The sequence below is a fragment of the Hypanus sabinus genome, chromosome 15, assembly GCF_030144855.1.
Source record: "Hypanus sabinus isolate sHypSab1 chromosome 15, sHypSab1.hap1, whole genome shotgun sequence".
Taxonomy (NCBI): domain Eukaryota; kingdom Metazoa; phylum Chordata; class Chondrichthyes; order Myliobatiformes; family Dasyatidae; genus Hypanus; species Hypanus sabinus.
In genome coordinates, this window is record NC_082720.1 from 13,136,282 (window position 1) to 13,161,118 (window position 24,837).

The 24,837-nt window shown below is 42.8% G+C and overlaps 1 protein-coding gene across 4 annotated transcripts in view; it reads right to left on the reverse strand.

Annotated features, from left to right (window-relative positions):
* The window catches only part of LOC132405305 (sodium-dependent phosphate transport protein 2A-like), a 57,434-nt gene that overhangs the window by 29,967 nt on the left and 2,630 nt on the right, over positions 1-24,837 (reverse strand). For all 4 annotated transcript variants that reach the window (XM_059990007.1, XM_059990006.1, XM_059990005.1 and 1 more), the window contains exons 2-8: positions 22,056-22,185; positions 19,892-20,083; positions 14,889-15,017; positions 14,267-14,410; positions 12,823-12,934; positions 10,927-11,122; positions 6,264-6,359 (exon numbers count right to left, since the gene is read on the reverse strand). In XM_059990007.1, the coding sequence (XP_059845990.1) occupies positions 6,264-6,359; positions 10,927-11,122; positions 12,823-12,934; positions 14,267-14,410; positions 14,889-15,017; positions 19,892-20,083; positions 22,056-22,173 (987 nt within the window). In that variant the 5' untranslated portion in view covers positions 22,174-22,185. The remainder of the gene's footprint in view (positions 1-6,263; positions 6,360-10,926; positions 11,123-12,822; positions 12,935-14,266; positions 14,411-14,888; positions 15,018-19,891; positions 20,084-22,055; positions 22,186-24,837) is intronic.

Consider the following 24,837-nt stretch of genomic DNA (forward strand, 5'->3'; position numbering starts at 1 on the left):
GTCCATTATGCACCTGGATGACCAGAGAGTGGTTAGGATGGGCACACTGGGATGTCTCAGAGTGCATGGTTGGCATGTGTTTACCTGGTGTGTTGGCCCAAGCCAGCTCATGCTGAAGGTCTTGGCAGATCTGGTTCTGAAGATCCCAGATGATCAGGATGAGGCTCTGCAAGGATGGAACGATGGGCTGAGGGTTGATCCCTTTTTCAGCTGGGTCAAACTGTCATGACAGGGCATCTGACTTAGTGTTCTTTGAACCAGGTCGGTAGGAGATGGGGAAGCTGAATTGTTTGGAGAATGAACCTGAAGTGGGTTGAGCTGGTGGGTCTGCTAAATTGATATGAGGTTCTGGTGGTCAGTTCAGCTCAGGAAGGGACTGGTGTTTCCCATCAGCCAACGTCTCCATTCCTCCAAGGCCCATTTAATGGCAAGTAGATCCCCATTTCCTACTCCATGGCAGTGCTCTGTAGAACTGAAATTGCGTGAGAAGGTGGCACAAGAGAGTGTCTTCCCATCCAGTCCTTGCTGGGAGAGGACGGTCTCGGTGTCCACATTAGATCCACCCACTTAATAAAAGGTCTGAATGGGCTTGGATGGCAGAGAATAGGAACCGTGGTGAAGTGACTCTTGAGCTCCTCGAAAGCATGGCCCACAGCGGCAGATGAGGTTTTCCATGAGGCAGGTAATTTGGTGAGAGAGGTGAAAAGAACAGCAATTTGGTTGTAGTTCCTGAGGAAGCTGTGGTAAAAGTTGAAGAAGCACAGGAAGTGCAGTAGTTCTTTGAGGGAGCCCAGACTCCAAGGGACCTCTGTTAATGACTATGATTCAGAAGGGGTGAGAAACGGGCTCAGAATCAGAAGCAGAACCAGAATCGGTAGGGAATCCACTCCAGAAGTTTGCCTCCTGTGTTCCTAAAGCCATCAGGGGTGGAGGAGGACAGAATGAATGGGTCAGACAAAGGTGCTGGGTGGGGGGAGCCTACTAAATAGAAGGCCCCTCGTCCGTATCTGGTGATGCTATTTTCTTAGACACAGTGGACATTTGATGCGTGGGTGATCTGTAGCTCCTCAGTAAGCTCACAAGTTGTTTCTCCCCTGATGGTCAAGCTCTTTTGGAGTTACAGAAGCTCCCCCCATTTGCATGGAGGCATTGATGATGAGCGTCCTGCAGCCTGAAGTTTTTCTGGGAATGGATCTGGGGTTCTGGCTGATAGTCTGGAGGATCATTCCATAAGAAACCTGTCAATTTGGAGGGCAAGAGTGATAAGGCTTTCGAGATCATTGGACATCTCCCGGACAGACAACTCATCTTTCCAGTGGACCACAATGTAATCCAACACTGAATGTGAGCCTTGACACAGGCAAAGGTATCTGATATGCTGCCTCCCTTCCACTCTCAGGTGGTTAAAAACCCAGCGCATCTCAGTGGTAAACTCTTCATATTTATTGCAGATGGTGGTTTTATTGTCACAGGTAGTGGCAGCCTAGGTCAGAGCTTACCTGGTCAAAAGGAAGAGATGACAAAGGCAGTCTTGGTTTGGTCCATAGAATACAGAGAGGGCTGCAGTTCGAAGTGCAAGACGCACTGGGACAGGAAGTTGTGGCTTTGGGTTGGGGATCTGTTGAAGAGTCTGGGCACCAGAATCTGGGGCTCCAGTGGAGGAAGTTGAATGGCCTGAGGTTGTTACAATGAAACGGAGAGCTGCTGAGAGTGGCAAGTGGAAGATCAATCGTTTTCTGCTGCTTCAGGATTGTGTGCTCCTGTAGATGAACAACTTCCTTTAGAAGAGCGTACTCTGTCGAGTATATTATGGGTTCAGTCATCCTATCAGGAAATGTAGAGGAGGATTGACCCAAAATCAGAGGAGCAGAGGCAAGTTAGCACTGAACAATATAACTAACAAGCCATGAGGGGCCACAAAACAAAAGGGAACAAATACTTAACGCAATGAGGCAACAAGGTAACGTTTAACAAAGTACCAAGTAAATTTATTATCAAGGTACTTTTTTCGCTACCGCATACAGCTCTGAGATTCATTTTCTTGCAGGCATACTCAGTAAATTCAAGAAACAAAATAGAATCAATGAAAGACCTCACCCAAAAGAATGGACAAACAATGAGCAAAAGGCAACAACCTATGCAAATACAAAAGAAAATAATAATAATAATAATAATAATAATAATAAATAAGCAGTAAATATCAGGACCATGAGATGAAGATTCCTTGAAAGTGAAGTGAACCAAAGAAGTTTGCTAAGGCTACTGGGGAGAGTTTAAACTAGAATTGTTGGGGGGTGGGAACTGAACTGAAGAGACTGGGGAAGAGAAGGTTGGCTCACAAATAGAGAAAGCTTGTAGACAGTGTGAGAGGGAGGATAGGCAGGTGATAGAGAAGGGACGCGCTCAGACTGAAAGTTTGAGATGTGTCTATTTTAACGCAAGGAGTGTTGTGATAGATAGATACGTAGATAGATAGATAGATAGATACTTTATTCATCCCCAAGGGGAAATTCAACATTTTTCCAGTGTCCCATACACTTATTGTAGCAAAACTAATTACGTAAGTATTTAACTCAATATAAATATGATATGCATCTAAAATCATCTTCCCAAAAAGCATTAATAAATAGCTTTTAAAAAGTTCTTAAATAGTTACTAAAGTGCATTGAGTGGTAACTTAAGCTCAGTCCTAACCCCGGCACTTTAACATGTCTTGCCCCTGGTGGTTGAATTGTAGAGCCAAATGGCGTTGGGGAGTAATGATCTCTTCATCCTGTCTGAGGAGCATTGCATTGACAGCAACCTGCCGCTGAAGCTGCTTCTCTGTCTCTGGATGGTGCTGTGCAGAGGATGTTCAGGGTTTTCCATGATTGACCGTAGCCTACTCAGCACCCTCCGCTCTGCCACCGATGTCATACTCTCCAGTTCTGTGCCCACGATAGAGCCTTCCTTCCTTACCAGCTTATTAAGACGTGAGGCGTCCCTCTTCTTAATGCTGCCTCCCCAGCACGCCACCACAAAGAAGAGGGCGCTCTCCACAACTGACCGATAGAAGATCTTCAGCATCTCATGACGCCAGCCTTCTGAGGAAGTACAGTCGACTCTGTGCTTTCCTGCACAGGGCATCTGTGTTGGCAGTCCAGTCTAGCTTCTCGTCTAACTGCACTCCCAGATACTTGCTCCACACATTCTCTGTTAATGATCACTGGCTCCATATGAGGCCGAGGTCTCCTAAAGTCCACCACCATCTCCTTGGTCTTGGTGATATTGAGACACAGGTAGCTTGTTTGCACCATATCACAAAGTCCTGTATCAGTTTCCTATACTCTTCCTCCTGACCATTCCTGACACACCCCACTATGGCCGTGTCATCAGCGAACTTCTGCACGTGGCAGGACTCAGAACAAAGCGGATGAGCTTAGAGTGTGGATCAGTACTTGGTGCTATGATGTGGTGGCCATTACAGAAACTTAGATAGCTCAAGGACAGGAATGGTTAATTCAAGTACTAGGTTTTTGATGTTTCAGAAAGGACAGGGAGGGAGGCAAAAGAGGTGGAGGGTGGCACTGTTGATCAGAGATAGTGTTATGGCTGCAGAAAAGGTGAACGCCATGGAAGGATTGTCTACGGAGTCTCTGTGGGTGGAGGTTAGACCCAGAAAGGGGTCAATAACTTTATTGAGTGTTCTTTATATGCCACCCAATAGTAACAGGGATATCGAGGAGCAGATATGGAAACAGATCCTGGAAAGATGTAATAATAACAGCGTTGTCATGATGGGAGATTTTAATTTCCAAAATATCAATTGGCATCTCCCTTGAGCAAGGGGTTTAGATGTGGTGGAGTCTGTTAGGTGTGTGCGGGAAGGTTTCTTGACACAATATGTAGATAAGCCTACAAGAGGAGAGGCTGTACTTGATTTGGTATTGGGAAATGAACCTCGTCAGGTGTCAGATCTCACAATGGGAGAGCATTTTGGAGATAGTGATCATAATTCTATCTCCTTTACAATAGCTTTGGAGAGAGATAGGGACAGACAAGTTAGAATAGTGTTTAATTGGAGTAAGGGGAATTACAAGGCTATCAGGCAGGAAATTGGAAGCTTAAATTGGAAACTGATGTTCTCAGGGAAAAGTACGGAAGAAATGTGGCAAACGTTCAGTGGATATTTGTGTGGAGTTCCAATGTGTAGGTACATTCCAAATGAGACAGGGAATTCATGGTAGGGTACAGGACCCATGGTGTACAAAGGCTGTAATAAATCTAGTCAAGAAGAAAAGTAAAGCTTACAAAAGATTCAGACATCTACGTAATGTTAGAGATCTAGAAGATTGTAAGGCTAACAGGAAGGAGCTTAAGAAGGAAATTGGGAGAACTAGAAAGGGCCATGAGAAGCCCTTGGCGGGCAGGATTAAGAAAAACCACAAGGTATTCTGCAAGTATTTGAAGAGCAGGAGGATAAGAGGTGAAAGAATAGAACCTATCAAGTGTGACAGTGGGAAAGTGTGTATGGAACCAGAGGAAATAGCAGAAGTACTTAATGAATACTTTACTTTAGTATTCACTATGGAAAAGGATCTTGGTGATTGTTGTGATGACTTGCAACAGAGTGAAAAAATTGAGCATGTAGATATTAAGGAAGAGGATGTGCTGGAGCTTTTGGAAAGCATCAAATTGGATAAGTTGCCAGGACTGGATGAAATGTACCTGAGGCTACTGTGGGAGGCCAGGTAGGAGATTGCTGAGTCTCTGGTGATGATCTTTGCATCATCAATGGAGACAGAAGAGGTTCTGGAGGAGAGGAAGGTTAAATATAGAAACATAGAAAATAGGTGCAGGAGTAGGCCATTCAGCCCTTCGAGCCTGCACCGCCATTCAGTATGATCATGGCTGATCATCCAACTCAGAACCCTGTACCTGCTTTCTCTCCATATCCTTTGATCCCTTTAGCCACAAGGGCCATATCTAACCCCCTCTTTAATATAGCCAATGAACTGGCCTCAACTGTTTCCTGTGGCAGAGAATTCCACAGATTCACCACTCTCTGTGTGAAGAAGATTTTCCTCATCTCGGTCCTAAAAGGCTTCCCCTTTATCCTTAAACTGTGACCCCTTGTTCTGGACTTCCCCAACATCGGAAACAATCTTCCTGCATCTAGCCTGTCCAATCCCTTTAGAATTTTATACATTTCAACAGTGCTCTATGTCGATGTGCTCAACAGTGTGGAGGACTTTAGCAGTGATGGACTGGGTGTAATCGAAAGCTTGGAACAAATGATTGAGCTTGGCTGGTTCAATGAGTAAACAAAGACCGTTGGTCAGAGTTGGGTTTAAATAGGTTGCAGGTGATGAGTTGGAAATTAATGGTACTTGACTCCTGTTAGCTGGGTGAAGACTGGGAGGTGCCCAACTGTGCCGGCCTGACAAATGCAACGGCATAGGGAAAAAAATGAATGTAGCTACTAGGATAAATTAGGTTCCTGGAAAGCTGAAAGGTCTGACTGTGGATAAGTCACATAGGCCAGATGAATAACAACCAGAGTTTCAGAAGGATCTAATTGAAATGGTGTGGAGGCATTAGTAATGATCTTTCAAAAATGACTGGAGTCAGAAATAGTTCCAGAGGACTGGAAAATCAAAAATATCTTTCCACATTTTAAGAAAAAAGGGAGACAAAGAAACAGGAAAATATAGGCCTGTTAGCCTGATTTCAGTGGTTGGTACAATTGTAGAATCTGTTATTAAGAATGAGATTTTGGGGTACTTGGAAGCACATTCTAAAATAGGTCAAAGTCAAAAGATTTCCTTAAGGGGATATCTTCCCTAATAAATCTTACTTTGAGAAAGTAAAAAGCGGCTAGACGAAGGAGTATTAGGCCTGCACAGTCAGGCACCACCCAGTCTTCACCCAGGTAACGGGAGTCAACTACCATTCATTTCTAACTCATCACCTGCAACCTATTTAAATCCTGCTTGTCAGTATTTAAAAGAGTAAATTTGTAGAGGGAAAGCAGTCAGTTGAAAGAAAAATGAGGTTGTGGTAGTAGGTGATATTAAATTTCCAAATATCATCTGGGGATCATCTGGGGCTCCTGTACCGTTAAAGTGTTTCTCTCTCTCTCTCTCTCTCTCTCTCTCTCTCTCTCTCTCTCTCTCTCTCTCTCTCTCCCCCTCCCCCCCCCTCTCTCTCACTCTCTCTCTTTCTCTCTCTCTCCCCCTCTCCCTCTCCCTCTTATTTTCCAAATGACAGAGATACTTTCCTACCTGTACAGTTCTTGTCAGGCACCATATCTTCACAAGACTCTTATTACGAAAACTTTCATCCCCAGTTGCTATTGCAGTGATTACAGATTTATCAAGCTGAAAAACAATAACTAATTTAGATAACTTCTTCTAAATACTTTTTATTAATATCATCTCTTTGTGTATTATGAGCTAAAAATGCAGAATTTAATCATCACGAGTTTTACAATGCAATGTAGGGACAATATTTCTAGTGAAGTTCTTATGGTAAGTTTTTTTAGTAATCTATCTGAGAAATTAGCAGCAAACACTTTCTACCCATTACTTTCAAACATCAGACATACTTAACATCTTTAAGGAATCACATTTCATTCAAGTCATGGAACAGCATGTTTGATTTCATTTGAAGTTAAAACTTATCAACCAAGAAAAGAGCAAGAATATAATTGGCAGTATATGACATATTTATATATAATTTAAACTGCTTCCTAAAAATTTTACATGATCCTTGTTATATAATGTTGCCTGAGCAGCACTGAGATTGGAGGTGCAGGTGTAAATTAATAGTAGTGTGGTGACCCACTTCCTAGCGCACTCAAACCGGCTCACAAATAACCAGTGCGCCGGCATAAAGGCCAGTCCCAAAAGGGTGCCAGGTCTGCTTCACCAACAAAGGGAAAACCCTGTGCGGGACTGTGAATACGTGCCTCCTACAGCATACGTGCCCAGGGAGGGCGGGATCAGGGAGGCTTTAAAGCGAGGCCGCGAATTTCGAATAAAATCTTCTTTAACTGCAGTTTACCAACTCCGTGTCATTATTTTAGCGCTGTGTGTAGCACAACACTACAATTGGTGACCCCGACGGTCCAAACGATATTTAGGCCGAAGATGAACGCCAAGCTTCTGGACGCTGCGACCTCACCTATGGTTCCAGCAAGCAGAGGCCCAATTCCACGTTCGGCAAATAACCTCAGAGGACACACGTTACTACTACGTGGTGAGCTCCCTCGACCAGGAGACAGTGGCCCAGGTTGAGGAGTTCATACAGTCTCCCCCAGCAGACGACAAATACATGGAATTCAAAGCCCTGCTCATAAGGACTTTCAGACTCTGATGGCGCGAGCGGGCTGCCCGCTTACTGCACCTGGATGGTTTGGGGGACAGACCTCCATCGGCTTTAATGAATGAGATGTTGTCTTTTGTCACACCCTGCCTCATGTTTGAGTAGGCATTCCTCTAGCAGCTGCCCGAGGACATACGCCTGCTGCTGTCCGACGCGGATTTCAGCAACCCCCAGAAGGTGGCAGCCCAGGCGGACTTGCTATGGAATGCCAAGAAGGAGAGTGGGGCGTCCATTGCACAAATCACCAGGCCACGCTCCCAGCAGCAAACCAGTCCAGGCCCGGCCGCAGAGCCCGCTAACCCCAAAGGCAGGGGTGGGGAGCCCAATGAACAATGGTGCTTCTACCACCAGTAGTTCCCAGGAAACACCAGGGCCAGCCGCCGCTGATGGCTCCGGCGGCTGGCCATCGGGATAGCCTCCTGTATGTGTGGGACAAGAGGTCAGGACGCCACTTTTTGGTCGACACCGGTGCCGAGATCAGCGTTTTACCTCCGACGAGTTATGACACCCGCAACAGGGCACCGGGTCCCCCCCGAGGGCCGTGAATGGCAGCACAGTAAGGACCTACGGCACCCATACTGTGCAGCTACAGTTCGGCTCCAGCGGGTTCACTTGGGACTTCACACTGGCCGCCATAGCCCAACCGCTTCTGGGTGCGGATTTTTTGCGGGCTCACAGCCTGCTGGTCGACCTGCCGAGGCAGAGGCTGGTCCACGCCGAGACCTTTCAGACGTTCTCCCTGGGTGAAGCCCAGTTGCCAGCCCCACACCTCAACCATCACGCTGTCCAACAACGACTTCACCAGAGTCCTGGTGGATTTCCCATCGGTTCTGGCACTGCAGTTCACGACAGCCATGCCCCGACATGGAGTACAGCACCACATCCCGACCCAGGGACCACCCCTCCATGCCTGTGCTCGAAGGCTTCCCCCGGACAAGCTCCGACTGGCGAAGGAGGAGTTCAAGAGGATGGAGGAATTGGGGATCATCCGGCGGTCCGACAGCCCATGGGCCTCCCCCCTGCACATGGTGCCCAAAGCGACAGGGGGCTGGAGACCATGCGGCCACTACCGCAGGCTGAACGAGGCTACCACACCAGACCGCTACCCTGTGTCGCACATTCAGGATTTTGCAGCAAACCTGCACGGCGCACGGATCTTCTCCAAGGTAGACCTCGTCCGGGGATACCATCAAATCCCGATGCATCCGGACGATGTCCCCAAAACGGCACTCATCACCCCGTTCGGCCTTTTCGAGTTCCTCCACATGCCTTTCGGCCTGAAGAATGCCACACGGATGTTCCAATGGTTAATAGACACGGTGGGATGTGACCTGGACTTCGCTTTCATCTATTTGGTCGACATCCTCATAGCAAGCAGCAGTTGTCAGGAGCATCTGTCCCACCTCCATCAACTCTACACCCGACTGAGTGGGTACGGTCTAACAATCAACCCGGCTAAATGCCAGTTCCACCCTACCCACCGGCGTTTCAACCACATTCATGTGGATATCGTGGGCCCCCTGCCAGTGTCGCGAGGAGCACGGCACCTCCTCACTATCGTGGACCGGTTCACCAGATGGCCAGGGGTGATCCCATTCACTGACACCACCTCCGAATCTTGCGCCCGGGCACTGATCACCACCTGGGTGTCGCGCTTTGGTGTACCGGCCCACATTACCTCCGACAGAGGCGACCAGTTCACCTCCAGCCTGTGGTCAGCTATGGCCAGCCTTCTGGGGACACAGCTGCACCACACAACTGCCTACCACCCACAGTCGAACGGGCTAGTGGAGCGTTTCCACCGTCACCTGAAGTTGGCTCTCATGGCCCGCCTGCGAGGAGCTAACTGGGTGGATGAGCTTCCCTGGGTCCTACTCGGCATCGGCACGGCGCCCAAAGACGATCTGCACACCTCGTCGGCCAAATTGGTGTACGGCGCACCCCGGTTATCCTCGGGGAGTTCATACCAGCCCCAAGGGGGCAAGAGGAAGAACCCGTAGCAGTCCTGGGCAGACTTCGTGAGAAGCTCGGTAACCTGGCCCCCATACCCACTTCACAGCACGGGCGGCACCCGACCTGCGTACCCAAAGACCTGCAGAACTGTAAGTTTGTGTTTGTACAAAGGGGCGGGCATCGGCCACCGCTGCAACGGCCCTATGGGGAGCCGTTTACGGTGTTCAGGAACAACAGGTCCACGTTCGTGCTGGACGTTGGGGGGGAGAGGAGGTTTTCACGGTGGACAAACTCAAACCGACCCATGTGGATGTGGCGCAACCGGTCGAGTTCCCGGCACCGCGGCACAGAGGCCGACCTCCCAAACAGGGTCTGGTCCAGACTCTGGACATTGGGGGGTGTATCGCCGGTTCTGGGGTGGGTGTTATGTGGCGACCCACTTCCTAGCGCACTCGAACCGGCTCACAAATAGCCAGCGCGCCGGCATAAAGGCCAGTCCCAAAAGGGCGCCAGGTCTGCTTCACCAACAAAGGGAAAAGCCCACGTGGGACTGTGAATACGTGCCCCCTACAGCATCTGTGCCCGGGGAGGGCGGGATCAGGGAGGCTTTAAAGCGAGGCCGCGAAGTTCGAATAAAATCTTCTTTAACTGCAGTTTACCGACTCCATGTCGTTATTTCAGCGCTGCGTGTAGCACACCGCTACAGTAGAACTGTTTCAGATCTATGCATTTGATTGTTAATAATAGAACCCATTCAACACATTCAGAAGATCTGATAGAAGTGTTGCTCCTGGCAGACTATCTAGAAAAAATCTGCCAAGCCGTTCTCCAATCATGTCTGTTTGTGCTAAATAAAGACCTGTTTCATCTACAGCTCTAGACAACTTTTAATTAGCTATTTCTTTAATCTTGAATTGACCAACTATTGTTATTGTTCATGATTTTGATTAAGCAACAACTGATATTTTAAAAGGAATTGATAGACGTGTAGAAAGTGAATCAATCATGTAACATTGCTTAACAACTTGAATCAGCACTAATTCCAGCCTCTAATTAATGAAGGTTGTACATTGTATAATCAGGTAGAAACAAGAATTTGAAATCAATTAACTTTACTCATCCATAAAAACATTTTATTCCGTTCACATTAATACTGGTGCTGCACCCTTAACTGATGCACTATTACACTACCTATACCCATCTTAAATTAAAATAATATAGAAAGAGACAATTTGGTCCATTGGACTGATGCTGGTTCTTGGGGAGCAAACTCATTCATCCCATCCCCTCCTCTACTTGTCTCCCTGTGGCTCAGAATTTATTTTTGTTCACACACAATCATCAATTCCTCTTTGATTATTTTGATTCATACTACAGTAGCCAGTAATTTTTCTATTTATCTACAGGCACATCTTTTCAGAGGTGGGTGGAAACCAATGTGTATGGACATAACTCACTGATCCTGACCTTGAAAGTGGATTCCTGGAGCATGAGCCAGCAGCACTATTTGCTGTACTACTGTGCTAGCATAAATTATCACCGTTAATCTAAACATAAATGCATTAAATACAAATGCGGGTAACACAATAATACAACTGATGTCCAAACCTGTATAATGTGATCAGTGAATGGATCGGTAATGATACCAAGAAGGTTAGGTGCATCGTTTCCTGTCTGGATTATGAAGCTCCCCACCACAACCTTAGTGAGTCGGTACAGGAACCCGCTGACAACTTCGATTGGCAGCAGAACCAACACAGAGAGCCAATTGAAGCAATCATGGACAGTGGCGCCTGCAAAGGCCCTGAAATTAATTTAACAAATATTTGGCATAGAGAATAATTTGAGTGACTTTCATTCTGGAATTAAGCTTGAATGACTGAGTCAGCCAGTGACAGATATGTTTTTCCAGCTGGCTGTTTGTAACAGAGAACTATAAGTTTATTTTCTGTTTGTCCTGATTCTATGCTGAGTCGTAACAAAGGTGGTGTAATCAGCCTCAAGTGAGATGTCTGGTCAAGTTTACTATGATCTGATTGTTATGCAGGTATCCCGGTGTCATTGAAACAATCAGACCTGTGTACTCAGTGGGGAAAATAATATATGGCTGGGCTGGCCTTTCAACGCTGATAAGCTGCTCCCAATATATAATATTTCACCCCTGAATTTTAATGGAATATAATTTGTCTATATTTTGATTTCCAGGTAAGTCCAAACAGCTGGCTGAATTTCACACCTCAGAGTTGGGGAGTAGAAAATTTGGACCTCAACATGAGGCACAACCAGTTGGAAAATCCATTGGAGAATAGCCAAGAATTAATGAAACAAAACCACCAATACTTACCTAGTGATCTTAGGATATTGAGAACATTGGTAGTGAAAACAAAGTGAGTGAGTTTGTCTAAGAAATGAAAAGCCCTATGGAATTTCTAATTTGGTTATCTTGTTATGAAAGTGATGTCACTTAGCTGGAAGGAGTGCAAAGAAGATTTCTGAGCAAGCTGCCAGGAATTGAAGGCTGAGATATACGGGGAGTTTAGTCAGGCTAAGACTTGATTCTTTGAGGTGTAAGAGACTGTAAGATATCCTGAAAAAGGAATATAAAATCATTAGGGATATAGATAGGATGAATACACACCGTCTTTTTCCCAAGGGGAAGGGAATCAAAAAGTAAAGGACATGCAGTAGGTTTACAGTGAGAAGAGAAAGAATTAAAAGGGACTGAGGTGCAGCTTCTTCACACAGAGTGTGGAATGAGATACCAGGAGAAGTGGTGCAGGCATGTACAATAACAATATTTAAAAGACATTTGGACAGGTATGTAAATAATAAAGGATTAGAAGGCCATGGGCCAAACCTGGGCAAGTGGGACTAGTTTAGATGTGCATCTTGTTCAGCAAAACAGCCTGTTTCCATGCTATAACAGGCTAATTATTCACTGACTTTGCAATGCCTATACACCACTTTGGATCACTCTATGGCACTTTTACGATATTCTGGGTTGGATGTTCAGTCTTTGATCATTATTCAAATAATTTAAACAACTTAACTAATTTTAAAATTCAAATTTTTCCTGGAGAGGAAAAATAAACAATAATTACTTATTTTAAATTTCTGTCTTTTTGAGGATTAAATTGGCATTTTACCTCAGAAAAAGATGATAACAGCACTGATTCATTCATTTTGCTGGAGGGTGTTGACATGGAAGTATGGATAGTGAGGAGCAGAATCAGGTTTATTATCACTGGTGCAAGTCACTAAATTTATTATTTTGAGGCAACAATACAGTACAAGTCATAAAAATAATTTTAGTTTCATAACTACATAAATAGTGCAAAAGAGAAATAACGACAATAAAGAGAAATAAAGAGAAATAACGACAATTTATCCAAGATTTTAGAGACTTGATATTATCCTTCTAGGCACAGGCTTACAAGATGTTATGGAAAGAGCCCAGTCTCATTGACTTGAATTGGCTGCTGGATAAGTCATGGTAAATCTTACCGTTTGAATTCATTTCTGTCCCCAGCTTGCATTAGAGCTACAATAGTATTTGTTACTGAGGTTCCAATATTGGATCCCATAATAATTGGAATGGCAGATTGCACTCCCAGTACTAAAGAAAAAGCACAGAGAAATTGAGTGTTTGTATTACAAATTTGAAAGGCAGGTTATGTAATATAAAAGATCATAAATTTCTCTAATGTATCTCTGATCCATTAGAATACTTATACCAACAGTTTCTGGAAATGCCTGTTAATTTACATCAGCTGCCATCTTTCTCTCCATCCAGAGTAATTAGATCTCAAAATCTCAATAATAAACCTAGGCTGGGTTTACTTAGATGATCCTTTTCTGAAAACAGTCAACTCCAGGAACAGATGGCTGGTTTCTTCAATGGGCACTTGCCCACTCAATTTCATCAAGTTAAAGCCAAAGTAGAGATCATATCATAAAAATGGTAGAAAGCGATTAATATTAAATAGGGCAGGGTGGTGCACAGGACTAATTTATCCTAAATAGTGGAAAAAGATGATTTGGGGCAATTTCTTGGGTCAAGAATTTTTGGGGTTCAGCACCAGTTAGACCCCAAGCAGGAAGAACTCAAGAGTTTTCTATTTGTGAAATTAGAAATGCTGGAAATATGCAATTAATTATGCAACATTTGTGGAAAGAGAAACAGAGTTTACCATTGATCTGAAATGTTAACCATATTACTTTATTCCCTGATGTAGCTTGACCCGTTAATCTTTCCAGGCAATATTCAAGTATGGAATTAACAAATAAAGTGGGTTGACTCAGAGACAAGAGATGTCAGGAAGGCTGAAGGAGTGGCCGTTGTGGTGATGTAGAGTCAGGAGCTCACCTCTCGACTAATTAGGACACTGCTGATATTCTGAATCTATCTCAAGATGTGGCAAGGAAGAGGGATGCATTCCAAGATAGCTCTGTGGAATTTGATGCCTCCCTAAGATGATGTCTCTAATATTCCTAAAGCACTTTATTTGTTGCCCCATTGTAGTAAACAACTGTCTTTTAATTAGTAATTATTTCTGCTAAAATAGAACACAGAGATAGTTATCAATGATATAGTCAGAGATATTATTAGCACAGTCACTTCCAGGCCTTATTCATCTTTAACCTCCATTGTATCTCCAGGCTATGAAAGGGAGAAACTGTGGGAGCCAACGTTTTGGATCTAGGTTCTCTTCAATGATGTCACTTTTTGTGGCAGCTGTTTAATTGGAAAGCACAGCTGCATGAGCATTGTCAGAAAATGATGTCACTAAATGGGCCGTTAGTGTCAATTAGTTCTGAAGCCTAGGTAAATTATAATAGTAATAATGTTTTTACATGACTGATAGTGGGTTATCCCTCTGTTTTCTGTTTACTTCCTTTACTTCCCACCTTCTGGTGATCCTATTGCAGTCAGGACAAGTCTACTTACATCCTGATGACACCATGCTGACAACAATAGAAGTTGAAGTACTTGAGCTTTGGACCAGGACAGTGACCAAAATTCCGACCACAAGTCCAGCCACAGGGTTGGACAGGATTGCATTGTCCTTAAAAATATCACCTGCCACCTTGCCTGAAACAGAGAGACATCATTGGCTCATATGCTGTGAGTTGACATGAACATGCTAAGCAAATTAATTTAAATTACTTCTGGGTGGACATATTCAGTTTTGGGAAAGAAAAGCACAGTTGGAAATTACTATACACTGCACCGATTTTACACTTGCAAATGGAGTACACCAGTTAGTGCAAAACTTTGAGCTTTTGGATTGTCGGCTCCAGGTGCTAGTCGTCTGGACAAACACCAAAGAGGACTTTATATTCTTCAAGAAGATCAATTTCCTTCTTCTAAACTCCAAAGAAAATAGATCTGACTTTTTGAACAATTTAATTATTTTTAAACCACAACTTAGTGAATGCTTCTGGCCCCAGTACTTGTAAATCCTTTATTAAATAAGGAACAAAATCTGTATATAGTACACCCAACATGGTTTCATCCTGCAAGTAATGAAGAATTGGATATGAAGTGTGAAAAATGAAACATCTATTACCTCCAGCAAGTTGAAAGGCTGCACTGAGAACATCGAGAGAGCAAACAAACATGTAGAGAAAGCTAAAGAGGAGCAGAATCTTCATTATTGAGTTCATTAACAATCTGAATTTTGCTTTTGCTTCCAGCTCTGAAATAAAAGCAAAGATATTTCTTATTTTTTTAAATCAGATGTGTTAAAAAAATTATCTCATTGTTGAAACTGGTTTATCACTTTCAAGCTTAAGTGTTAGTTGCAAGTATACATTCATGATCTGACACAGGGTAAATAAATAATAGTAAATTCATCTCCAGCTCTAGCCCCATGCTTTGGCATGGAATATCCTGTCAGAGATAGACCCAGACCCCAGATGTTTGGTTCCTATTTCCCTGTTGACTTCAGCCAACATAGAGTCATAGAACACTACAGCATTGAAACAGGCCCTTGTGGTCATCTAGTCCATGCCAAAGTATTAATCTGCCTAGTCCCATCGACCTGGCCCAGAACATAGCCCTCCATACCCGTCCCATCCATGTACCCATCCAAATTTCTCTGAAATGTTGAAATTGAACCCACACCCACAACTGGCTCCTTCCACATTCTCATGACCTTCTGTGTGAAGTGGTTTCCCCTCATGTTCCCCTTAAACGTTTCACCTTTCATCTTTAACCCATGACCTCTAGTTGTAGTTTTACCTAACCTCAGTGGAAAAAGCCTGTATGCATTTACTGAATCTATACACCTCATGATTTATATATCTTGATTTAATCTCCCCTCAGTATTCTACATTATAGAGAATAAAGTCCTAACCTGTTCAACCTTTCCCTGTAACTCAGGACTTCAAGACCTGGCAGCATCCTTGTAAATACTTTCTGTAATCTTTAAATCTTACTAATACCTTTCCTGTAGGCTGCTGATCAAAACTGCACACAATACTCCAAAATTAGGTCTCACTCAAATTAGGTCTTATACAATTTTAGCATAACATCCCAACCCCTGTACTCAGTACATTGATTTATGAAATCCAATGTGCCAAAAGCATTCTTTATGACACTATCTGCCTGTTATGCTACATTCAAGGAATACAGATCTGTATTCCCAAAACACCTGTTCTACCACACTCCTTAGTGCCCTACCACTCATCGTGTAAGATCTACCTTGGTTGGTCCTCCTAAAGTGCAACACCTACATTAAATCCCGTCTGCCATTTTTCAGCCCATTGTTCCAGCAGTAAGCTTCGATAGCCTTCCTCATAGACCACTACACCCACAATATTGTGTCATCCACAAATTTGCTGATCCAGTTTACCACATCATCATCCAGATCTTTGATGAAGATGATAAACAACAGAGGACCCAGTACCAATCCCTGTGGCACAGCACTAGTCACAGTCTTTCAGTCAGAAAAGCAACCATCTACTACCACTCTCTGGCTTCTCCCACAAAGCCAATGTCAAATTTACTTCTTCATCTTAAATGCCAAACCTATCTTGCCCAACTTCCCATGTGGGACCTTGTCAAAAAACCTGCTAAAGTCCATGTAGACAACACCCACTGCCTTGCCTTCATCCACTTTACCGGTAACTTCCTTGAAAAACTCTATTAGTTTGGTTAGACATGATGTACTAAACACAAAGCCATGCTGAATATACCTAACCAGTCCCTGTCTATCCAAAAACTTATGCATCCTGTCTCTTAGAATACCTTCTAACAACTTTCCCACTACCAATGTCAAACTTATCGGTCTATTATTTCCTGGCTTAATCTTAGAGCCTTTCATATACAACAGGACTAAATTAGCTATCCTCCAGTACCTCAGGCATGGCCAAGGATGTTTTTAAATACTTCTGCTAGGGCTCCTGCAATTTCTGCCCTAGCCTCCCACAGAAAGCACTTTGTCAAGCCCTGGAGATTTTCCACTCTAACTTGCCTCAAGAGAGCAAACATCTTCTCTTCTGTAATAAGTATTAGGCCCATGACCTCACTGCTGTACTGTCTCAGTTCTATAGACACTGTGTAGACATCTACAGAGTAAATTCAGATGCAAAAAATTCTTCTTAAGATCTCCCCCATCTCTTTTAACTCCATACATAGATTACTACACTGACCTGTCAGAAGAGCCACCTGATTCCTTCTGAAGTGTTCTCTTACATTTCTTATACTCCTCCAGTACCTTATTTGTTCCTACCTACCAATATCTGCTATGCGCTTCCTACTTTTTCATAACCAGGGTCTCAATATCTCTCAAAAACTGAGGTTCCCAAAGCTTGTTATCCTTGCCTTTTATTTTGACAGGAATACGCAAACTGTGTAATCTCAAAATTTCACTTTTAAAGGGTTCCCACCTAACAAGTACACTTTTGTCAGAAAAAGCCTGTCTTAATCCACGCTTACCAGATCCTTTCTGATACAATCAGAATTGGTCCTTGTCCAAATTAGATGCACAACCCAAGAGCCAGACCTATCCTTTTTCATACTTATCTTGTAAGTAACAGCTAGGTGCAAAGTGTTCCCTTACAGAAACCACTTTCACCTGCCCTGTTTCATTCCTAACAGGAGATCTAGTACAGTATTTCATTCTCTCTATTTGGGACTTTTAGGTACTGATTAAGGAAACTTTCCTGAACACATTTGACACACTCTTTCCGTTCCAACCCTTTTACAATATCAGAGTCCCAGTTAATACGTGGAAAGCTAAAATCACCTACTACCAAAACCTTACATTTCATGCAACTGTCTGCAATCTCTCTACAAATTTGCTCCTATAAACTCTGCAGACTGTTGAGTGGCCTATTATATAATCCTTTTAATGTGATCATACGTTTGATATTCCCGAGTTCTATCCATAAAGCCTCACCAAACGAGCTCTCCGTCTTGTCTTGACTGAGCATTGTCATGACATTTTCTCTGAAAAGTAATTCCACTCTTTCCCCTTTAATTCCTTCTGCTCTACCTCGTTGAAAACAATACGACCCCAGAACATTCCTCCTGCAATTAGGTCTCATTAATTGCTACAGTGTCAAAATTCCACATTGTGATCCATGCCCTAAGCTCATCTGCCTCTCTTACAATAGTCATTGCATTGAAATACACACAGCTCAGAATATTAGTCCCATCTTGCTCAATCTTTTGACCCCTGACCTTGTATGTAGACTTAACAACATCTTTCTCACAATCACTCCACTATCTGTTCTGGTGCTCTGATTTCTATCCCCTTGCAACTCTAGTTTTAACCAAGTTATGGATCTGGAAATAGAGATTCATAATTCCTTGAAAGTTGTACACAGGTAGAGAGGGTCATAAAGAGATTGGCACATTTCTAAGAATAGCAGATTAGCTAATTATTGAGTACAGGATTTGGGATGTGACTTTGTAATTGTACAAGACATTATAAGATAGTGAGACCTAATTTTCAGTATTTTGTGCAGTTGTGATCACCCAACTACAGGAAAGATGACGTAGGTTGAAGGAGTACAGAGAAAATTTATGATGTTGGTGGGACAGGAGGACCTGAGTTATAGGGAAAGGTTGAATAAGTTAAGATTTTATTTCCTAAAGTGTGTAAAAATTGAGGGAGATTTGAAAGAGGTATAAAAATTATAAGGGGTATAGATTAGGTAAATGCAAGCAGGCATTTGGCAATGAGGTTGGGTGAGACAGGAACCAGAGGTCTTGAGTTAAGAGTGAAAGGAGAAATGTTTAAGGGGAACATTGGGGGGAAATTCTTCACTCAGAGGGAGGGTAAGAGTGTGGAATAAGCTGTCAGCTGAAGTGGTGGATGCATGTTCGATTTCAATATTTAAGAGAAATTTGGATAGGAACGTGCTTGAGAGGGGGATGGATGGTTATAGTCCGGGTGCAGGTCAATGGGACTAGGCAGATTAATAGTTTGGCATGAAATAGATGCACTGAAGGGCCTGTTGCCATGCTGTAGTGTTCCCAGATTACTTCTGGTTATCCAATTAAGTGTCATTCCTGCAAAGGCATCTCTCCATTTGAGAATGCATTGTTCACAAATGGAGAGATGTTTACAGGCTCAATAGCAAAAGAATACAGTCGGCCCTTCTTATCCGTGATGGACTGGTTCCGAAACCCCTCGCGAATACCAAAAAATGCGGATGCTCAAGTCCCTTATTCAATCTCTCTCTATGCGGTGGACCTTAGGACCCAGTGAAACCGCAGACCTTATTTAACCTGTCTCAGTGCAATGGACATTAGGACCCGGCAGCAAGCTCTGAATCCGCAGTGTTTCTGTTCATGAAAACAATAGGGATCACGATTGAAAATAAAGTGATCAGAAAGAGGTGAAACACCATCGGACACTGGAAAACCGTTAGGCTACAGTTATTCAACGATCGGAACAATTTTAAAGGATAAAGTGAGAAAGGCCCTGCTCCGATGAAAGCTAAAAATATTACTAAGCGACACGGTGGTTTAATTACTGTGTTTTGGGGTTTTGGGTTTTTGATCCTCCACATCAACCCAGCACAGATGGAGGGCGTGCTCAGAAGTGGTCTGTCAGTGGTTCGAACTCAGGAACTTCTGTTCCCGAGTCTGGCGCTGAAAAATACTTTCTTAAGTGTTTTATATACATAGAGAGGTAAAATATATACTGTATACTAAGACAAATGTTTGACTGACTGACGCTAAATAATACCAGATGTATCTGTTCTGACTTACTTAGTAAAAGAACTTCCACTTTTTTCGATCCCGATCGACAATAACGCACGCACATCCTCCCGTATACTTTAAATCATCTCTAGATTAGGTATAATACCTAATACAGTGTAAATGCTATGTAAAATATTTGTCATACTTCATTGCTTAGTGAATAATGACAAAGAAAAACGTCGGTACATGCTCGAACAACAAGAGCTGGAAGAGCATTTCCAGGTTTTCTCGATTCGCGGTTGGTTGAATTCGCGCATGTGGAGAAGGAGGGCTGACTGTACAACATAAATCAAACAATGTTGAAGGAAAATGTTCTGTTGTGTTGTTTGTTCAAATTAATAACTCACTACTTACCTCTCCATTGAGGCACATTATCTGGCCTGGACATTGTCCAAGTTTTAGCTGAATGCGTGTCGATCTCAAACGGGTCCATGCCATCCACCAAGTTGACAGATGACCCCGGACAGAGGTACCCATGATCCGAGTGTGGAACCCCTCCCACTGCTGGCAGAGGGTATGGTTTAGTGCCAGCCACGCCATGCATGCCTGCCGTGGTAGAAGACAACATTATAGCTGTGGAGACTGAAAGTATTATCGAACATCTATTTAAAGAGGAATCAGGTGTTGGATAAGAAATGGTGTTCAAATATGTAAAAGGAATTATGAATAATGTTTTAACGTTCTCACCAATGATCCAGCAAGCAGATACAGCAGAGATTCCCAGATAGGCACATGGATGAAGAAAATGGAGGGAGTGGATAGTTTGATCGTGGATAATGTTTATATCGGTCAGCACATCACCGTGAACAGAAAGGCTCATACGTGCTGTATTCTGTGTCCCATATTTAAGGAAATGATATTCCATTTCTTGCATGAGCTGGGTAGAGCTTGGCAATACATGCCCCCCTTACAATATGCTGCATGTGACACAGCTTCACAATTGAAGTTAGTGGTTGGTGTTCGGGGAGAGCAGTAAATAAAAGTGAAACCTAAGGATGTTCAGGCACATGCCGAAGAGCAGCAGGACACTGAGGAGCCAGAAAATAAGGATTAAGAGACTGAGGAAAGATGCCAACGACATCTCACCCTCAGCTTCCAGCAGCGAAGAAGAGGGAGACGTTGTACACTCTCTATGCCAAGCAGACTCTGAGACCTCGAGAGGCCACACTCCACACTCACCAACTATCAAAGCTATCAGTAAAATTCAATGTGTGTGAATGTCTTTATTCACAAATAATCTAAAACACTCAGGCAGTCTAAAGTAAAACATTCAAACTACACTTATTTAAAACTATAACACCTTCCCTCTAAAGGAGACACATCTGACGAGAAATAATAAGAAAAAAGTTACTATCTGTATAGACCGTTGCATTATACCAACCTAATCTACAAATTAACAGCTGAGGGATCCTTTCATAAGCAATGGGCTGATGGCTCCTGACTGATCTGAAGGCAATTGTCAACCATCTACAGTGTACATCTGACCTTTCACGAACAGTTCTTTGGACCACAATCTGCTATCTGTAGCAGGGGCATCTGACCTTTCTTTAAAAATCTACTCTGTTCTCTGCTTAGTGGACCATAATGAATGGCCTAATTTTTCTAAATGACATTCCATCTGCCATGTCCTTCCCCTCACTCGGCTAATCAATTTCCACTGGTAACTTCTTTAAATGTTCCTCCCTACTCACTGTGACCTGAGCCCTTGGCCCAGGCTCTCATACCTCAGTGGTATTCTTTATTAAGATTTCAGACTCTTGTTTTGAATTGAGATGACATCTTCAAATGCAGGTCAAAAAAGCTTGCCATTGCCTCTACTTCCTCAGGAGCCAAAAGAAATTTGGCAGGACCCTATTGACCCTTACCGTGATGCTCCATAGAAAGCATCCCATCTAGAAGCATAATGGCTTGGCATAGCAACTGCTCTGCATGTGACTTCAGAAAACTGCAGAGAGTTGTAGCTCAGCACTTCACAGTGACTAGTCTCCCCTTTATAGATCAGGCTATACTTCTCACTGCTCAATAAAACAGTCAGCAATCAAAGCCCCCTTCTCCCCTCTTCCATCAAGCAGTAGGAAGAACTTGAAAGCATGTACCCATCAGACTCAAGGGCAATTTTGACCCTACTGTCATAAGACTATTAAGTAGTCCCCTAGTATTAGTTGGATTCTTGACCTTGCAAACTACCTCAATGTGATCTTCTGCATTGCTTTTTCTTTTATTTGCACTGCACTTTCTCTGTCCCTGTTACTCTTTATTCTGCATTGTTATAGTTTGACCTTGTTCCATCTCAATGCATTGACTAATGATGTTATCTATATGAGCAGACTGCAAAGACAAGCTTTGTACTGTATCTTGGTACATATGACAATCATAAGCCAATTCCAGTTCCAACTCCAGTGTAACATCTTATCATAATCAGTCACATCCTTTGTGGTGTCTCTTTTTGCCTCATTTTTTTAGCTGTTTTTCTATCAAAAGTGTTTCTTTGGTCAAGAGTAACTGCACAGTTCAATACCATTGATAATTGCACATGGCAGGTGGGCTGAGTCAGGTGTGCCCCCATTTGGAAGGTTGATGGGTCCATGGGGCACTGTCCTAGGACTGGCTGTGCTTGCTCCGTGATGTGATGCCATCCTGCTCCAAGCCTACAGGGTGGAAAAAGGACTTGTCATTCTCTTGGAAATGTCATCTCAATCTTACTCCCAAGAGCTACCTGAGAATGAAGTAACAGCAATTATATTTCACATTCTGTAGCAAAGGCAAGTTGTTGACATCTCCTCAATAATAACTTAAGAAAAGGAAAGCAGAGACTTGGCTTTGGAAGCAAATTATATCATCCAAGATCAAAAAGGTGTAGATGTCATAACTGAATGAAAGACAGTGAATGCTAAGATGTAATGGTAGGTTTCGAATTTGCAGCATTAATTCTGTTTTCTTCTCCATGGATATTTCTTGAGAAGCTGAGTATCCCTGGAATATTCTGTGTAGGTTGTATCATTTTACTTAGGATTTTCACTACAAATTTTGGATGAACTGCAAATCAAGAGTATTTATGGAGCATATGTTTTGCATATTACAGGTGATGGAGGTAATTTATGGGATGTGTAACAGATATTCATTTCCTGGGGCCCAAGAGGCTTACTGCTTACCTCAGCTTTTTAGCAGAGCAGCATGACCTTTCTAACAATCAAAGAGTTGTTTTTGACTAAGTTAAACTTCTAACCAATATTCCTTGCTCAGCCTTTTGTTGTAAACAAGAGAATAATACTGAACTGTACTGAAGTATGCCTTTTAAGTTTTATATTCCGTGTTTTTGGTCATATTTTTTGTTACCGTTTGCATGTTTTTTTTTGCATGTGGTGGAGGGAGCTGGATGTGATATTTGATGTTTTTCTTTGAACAGATTGGTTCCATGATATATCTTCGTTTCGAAATCTTTGCTAAGGAAGACAAATTACAGGGTTGTACACTGCATACATACTTTTATAATAATTGTACTTTGAACCTCTGAACTTGTTGGCCCATAATTTAGTCGAGAGAAATAATGGGTTACACATTCACCTAATTAAAAATAGTTAGTTGGAAAACAGTATAAATGTTATACTGTCGGGGATTGTTAGGAATTTCAAAGTGGAATGACGGAAAGTTAGGAAGGCAGAAGCAGATCTAGAACTCCTCTTCAGCCTTTCTGTGACAGGTGACTTGTTCATCTGCAACTTGCTGGTATGTATGTCTTTTTAGTTTGTAGGAATTGTACCTGTGTTTGGAAACCCTTTGTACTTTAGAAATATTTTGTAATCTTTCATAAATTAGAAATTCTCTGAGTTTTAAGTTTATGTCAAGAACTATTCACCTAAATTAAACATATATCACCAAAAATAAATTAAACTGTGTTTAAACTAGCTGGAAGCATCACCCCTTGGTAGGGAGGGGAGACCCACTGCTCAAATACTGATTACTGACAGCTAGACCTCACTATGGAGATGAAACAGTGAAGTATTATTATTAACCTATTATTTACCTAACGAGTCGATACTCATAGATATTTAAATCGGATGGAGCAAAAGTCTTCTAATAAGTTTAAAGCTTGTGAACAGTAGACTCAATATCGTCACAGATGCCAATTACATGGGTTATAGACTAGAACTATTTTAAGATTTGCATATTATCTCTATGCCTACTACAGCAGTCATGGATAAGGGTCATAGCACAAAAAAGCTCTGAACTACTAAATGTTCAACATGCAAAGTTTGAAGAAACTGATGAATGCTACAAAAGTTGAATGTATCCTGGGGTTCAGTAAAGTTTTGAAGAAAAAGACGTGACCTTTACTGAAGCCTATTAGGTTCTTAGGGGCCTTCGTAGGGGAAATGATTCCTCTGGTCATACCATCTAGAACCGTGGTTCACAGTTTCAGCATAAGGAATTGGCCACACAGGACAGAGATGAGAAAACGTACTATCACCTGGTGGGCAGTGGCACTCTCTAACTTTAGAGGAGAATGGAGCTTCAATCATGGTGACTTTTAAAGGGATATGCAGACAAGGAGTGTCAAGGCAGAGGACCGACCATAATCTTTTTGAATGACAGAATAGATGTGAGGGGCCAAATGTCCTACTCTTGTTTCCATATGATCTTCTGCTGCCTATATCTGCTCTGACATGAGACCAGAGACCTTGTCCCAAATTCCAGAAATGCATTAGAAAAGCTAAGTGTTCTGAGCCCATATTCTTTTTAAAGGTAAAGTAGAGTCTGTCCTGAAACAAATAGGTAAAATAAATGAAAATTTCAGCGCGAAGAAAAATGGTCACTGCTGTTCAATTATCTTAGCCCCTCAACATCACTGCATGAATTCCTTAAGGCTGTGTTCTTAGCCAAACCACCTTCCGATGTTGCATAAATGACTTTCCTTCCTTTATAGGTCAAAGGCTGATGAGAACACAATATTCAATTCCTTTCCAGCTTCTCATGTCCATGTCACATGCTACAAGACCAAGGCAACCGCTAGCCCTGGGCTGAAAGCTTGCAAGAAATATGCAGTTCTCAAAGGTACAAGGCATGCCCTGCTCTAACAAGAAAAGCTTTAACCAACTAACGTCGACATTTAACGGTACTACCCTTACCAAATCATCTTCTAATAACCAGAAACTCAATTGACCAGACCAAAAGAATGGAGAGCCACATGGTAGATGAAATTTCATATACGGAATTGCAGAGTGATGTCGTTTGCTTGGGGGAATGAGAAGAGGTAATACAGAGTAGAATATGTAGACTAAAAGGTATGCAGAACAGAATGA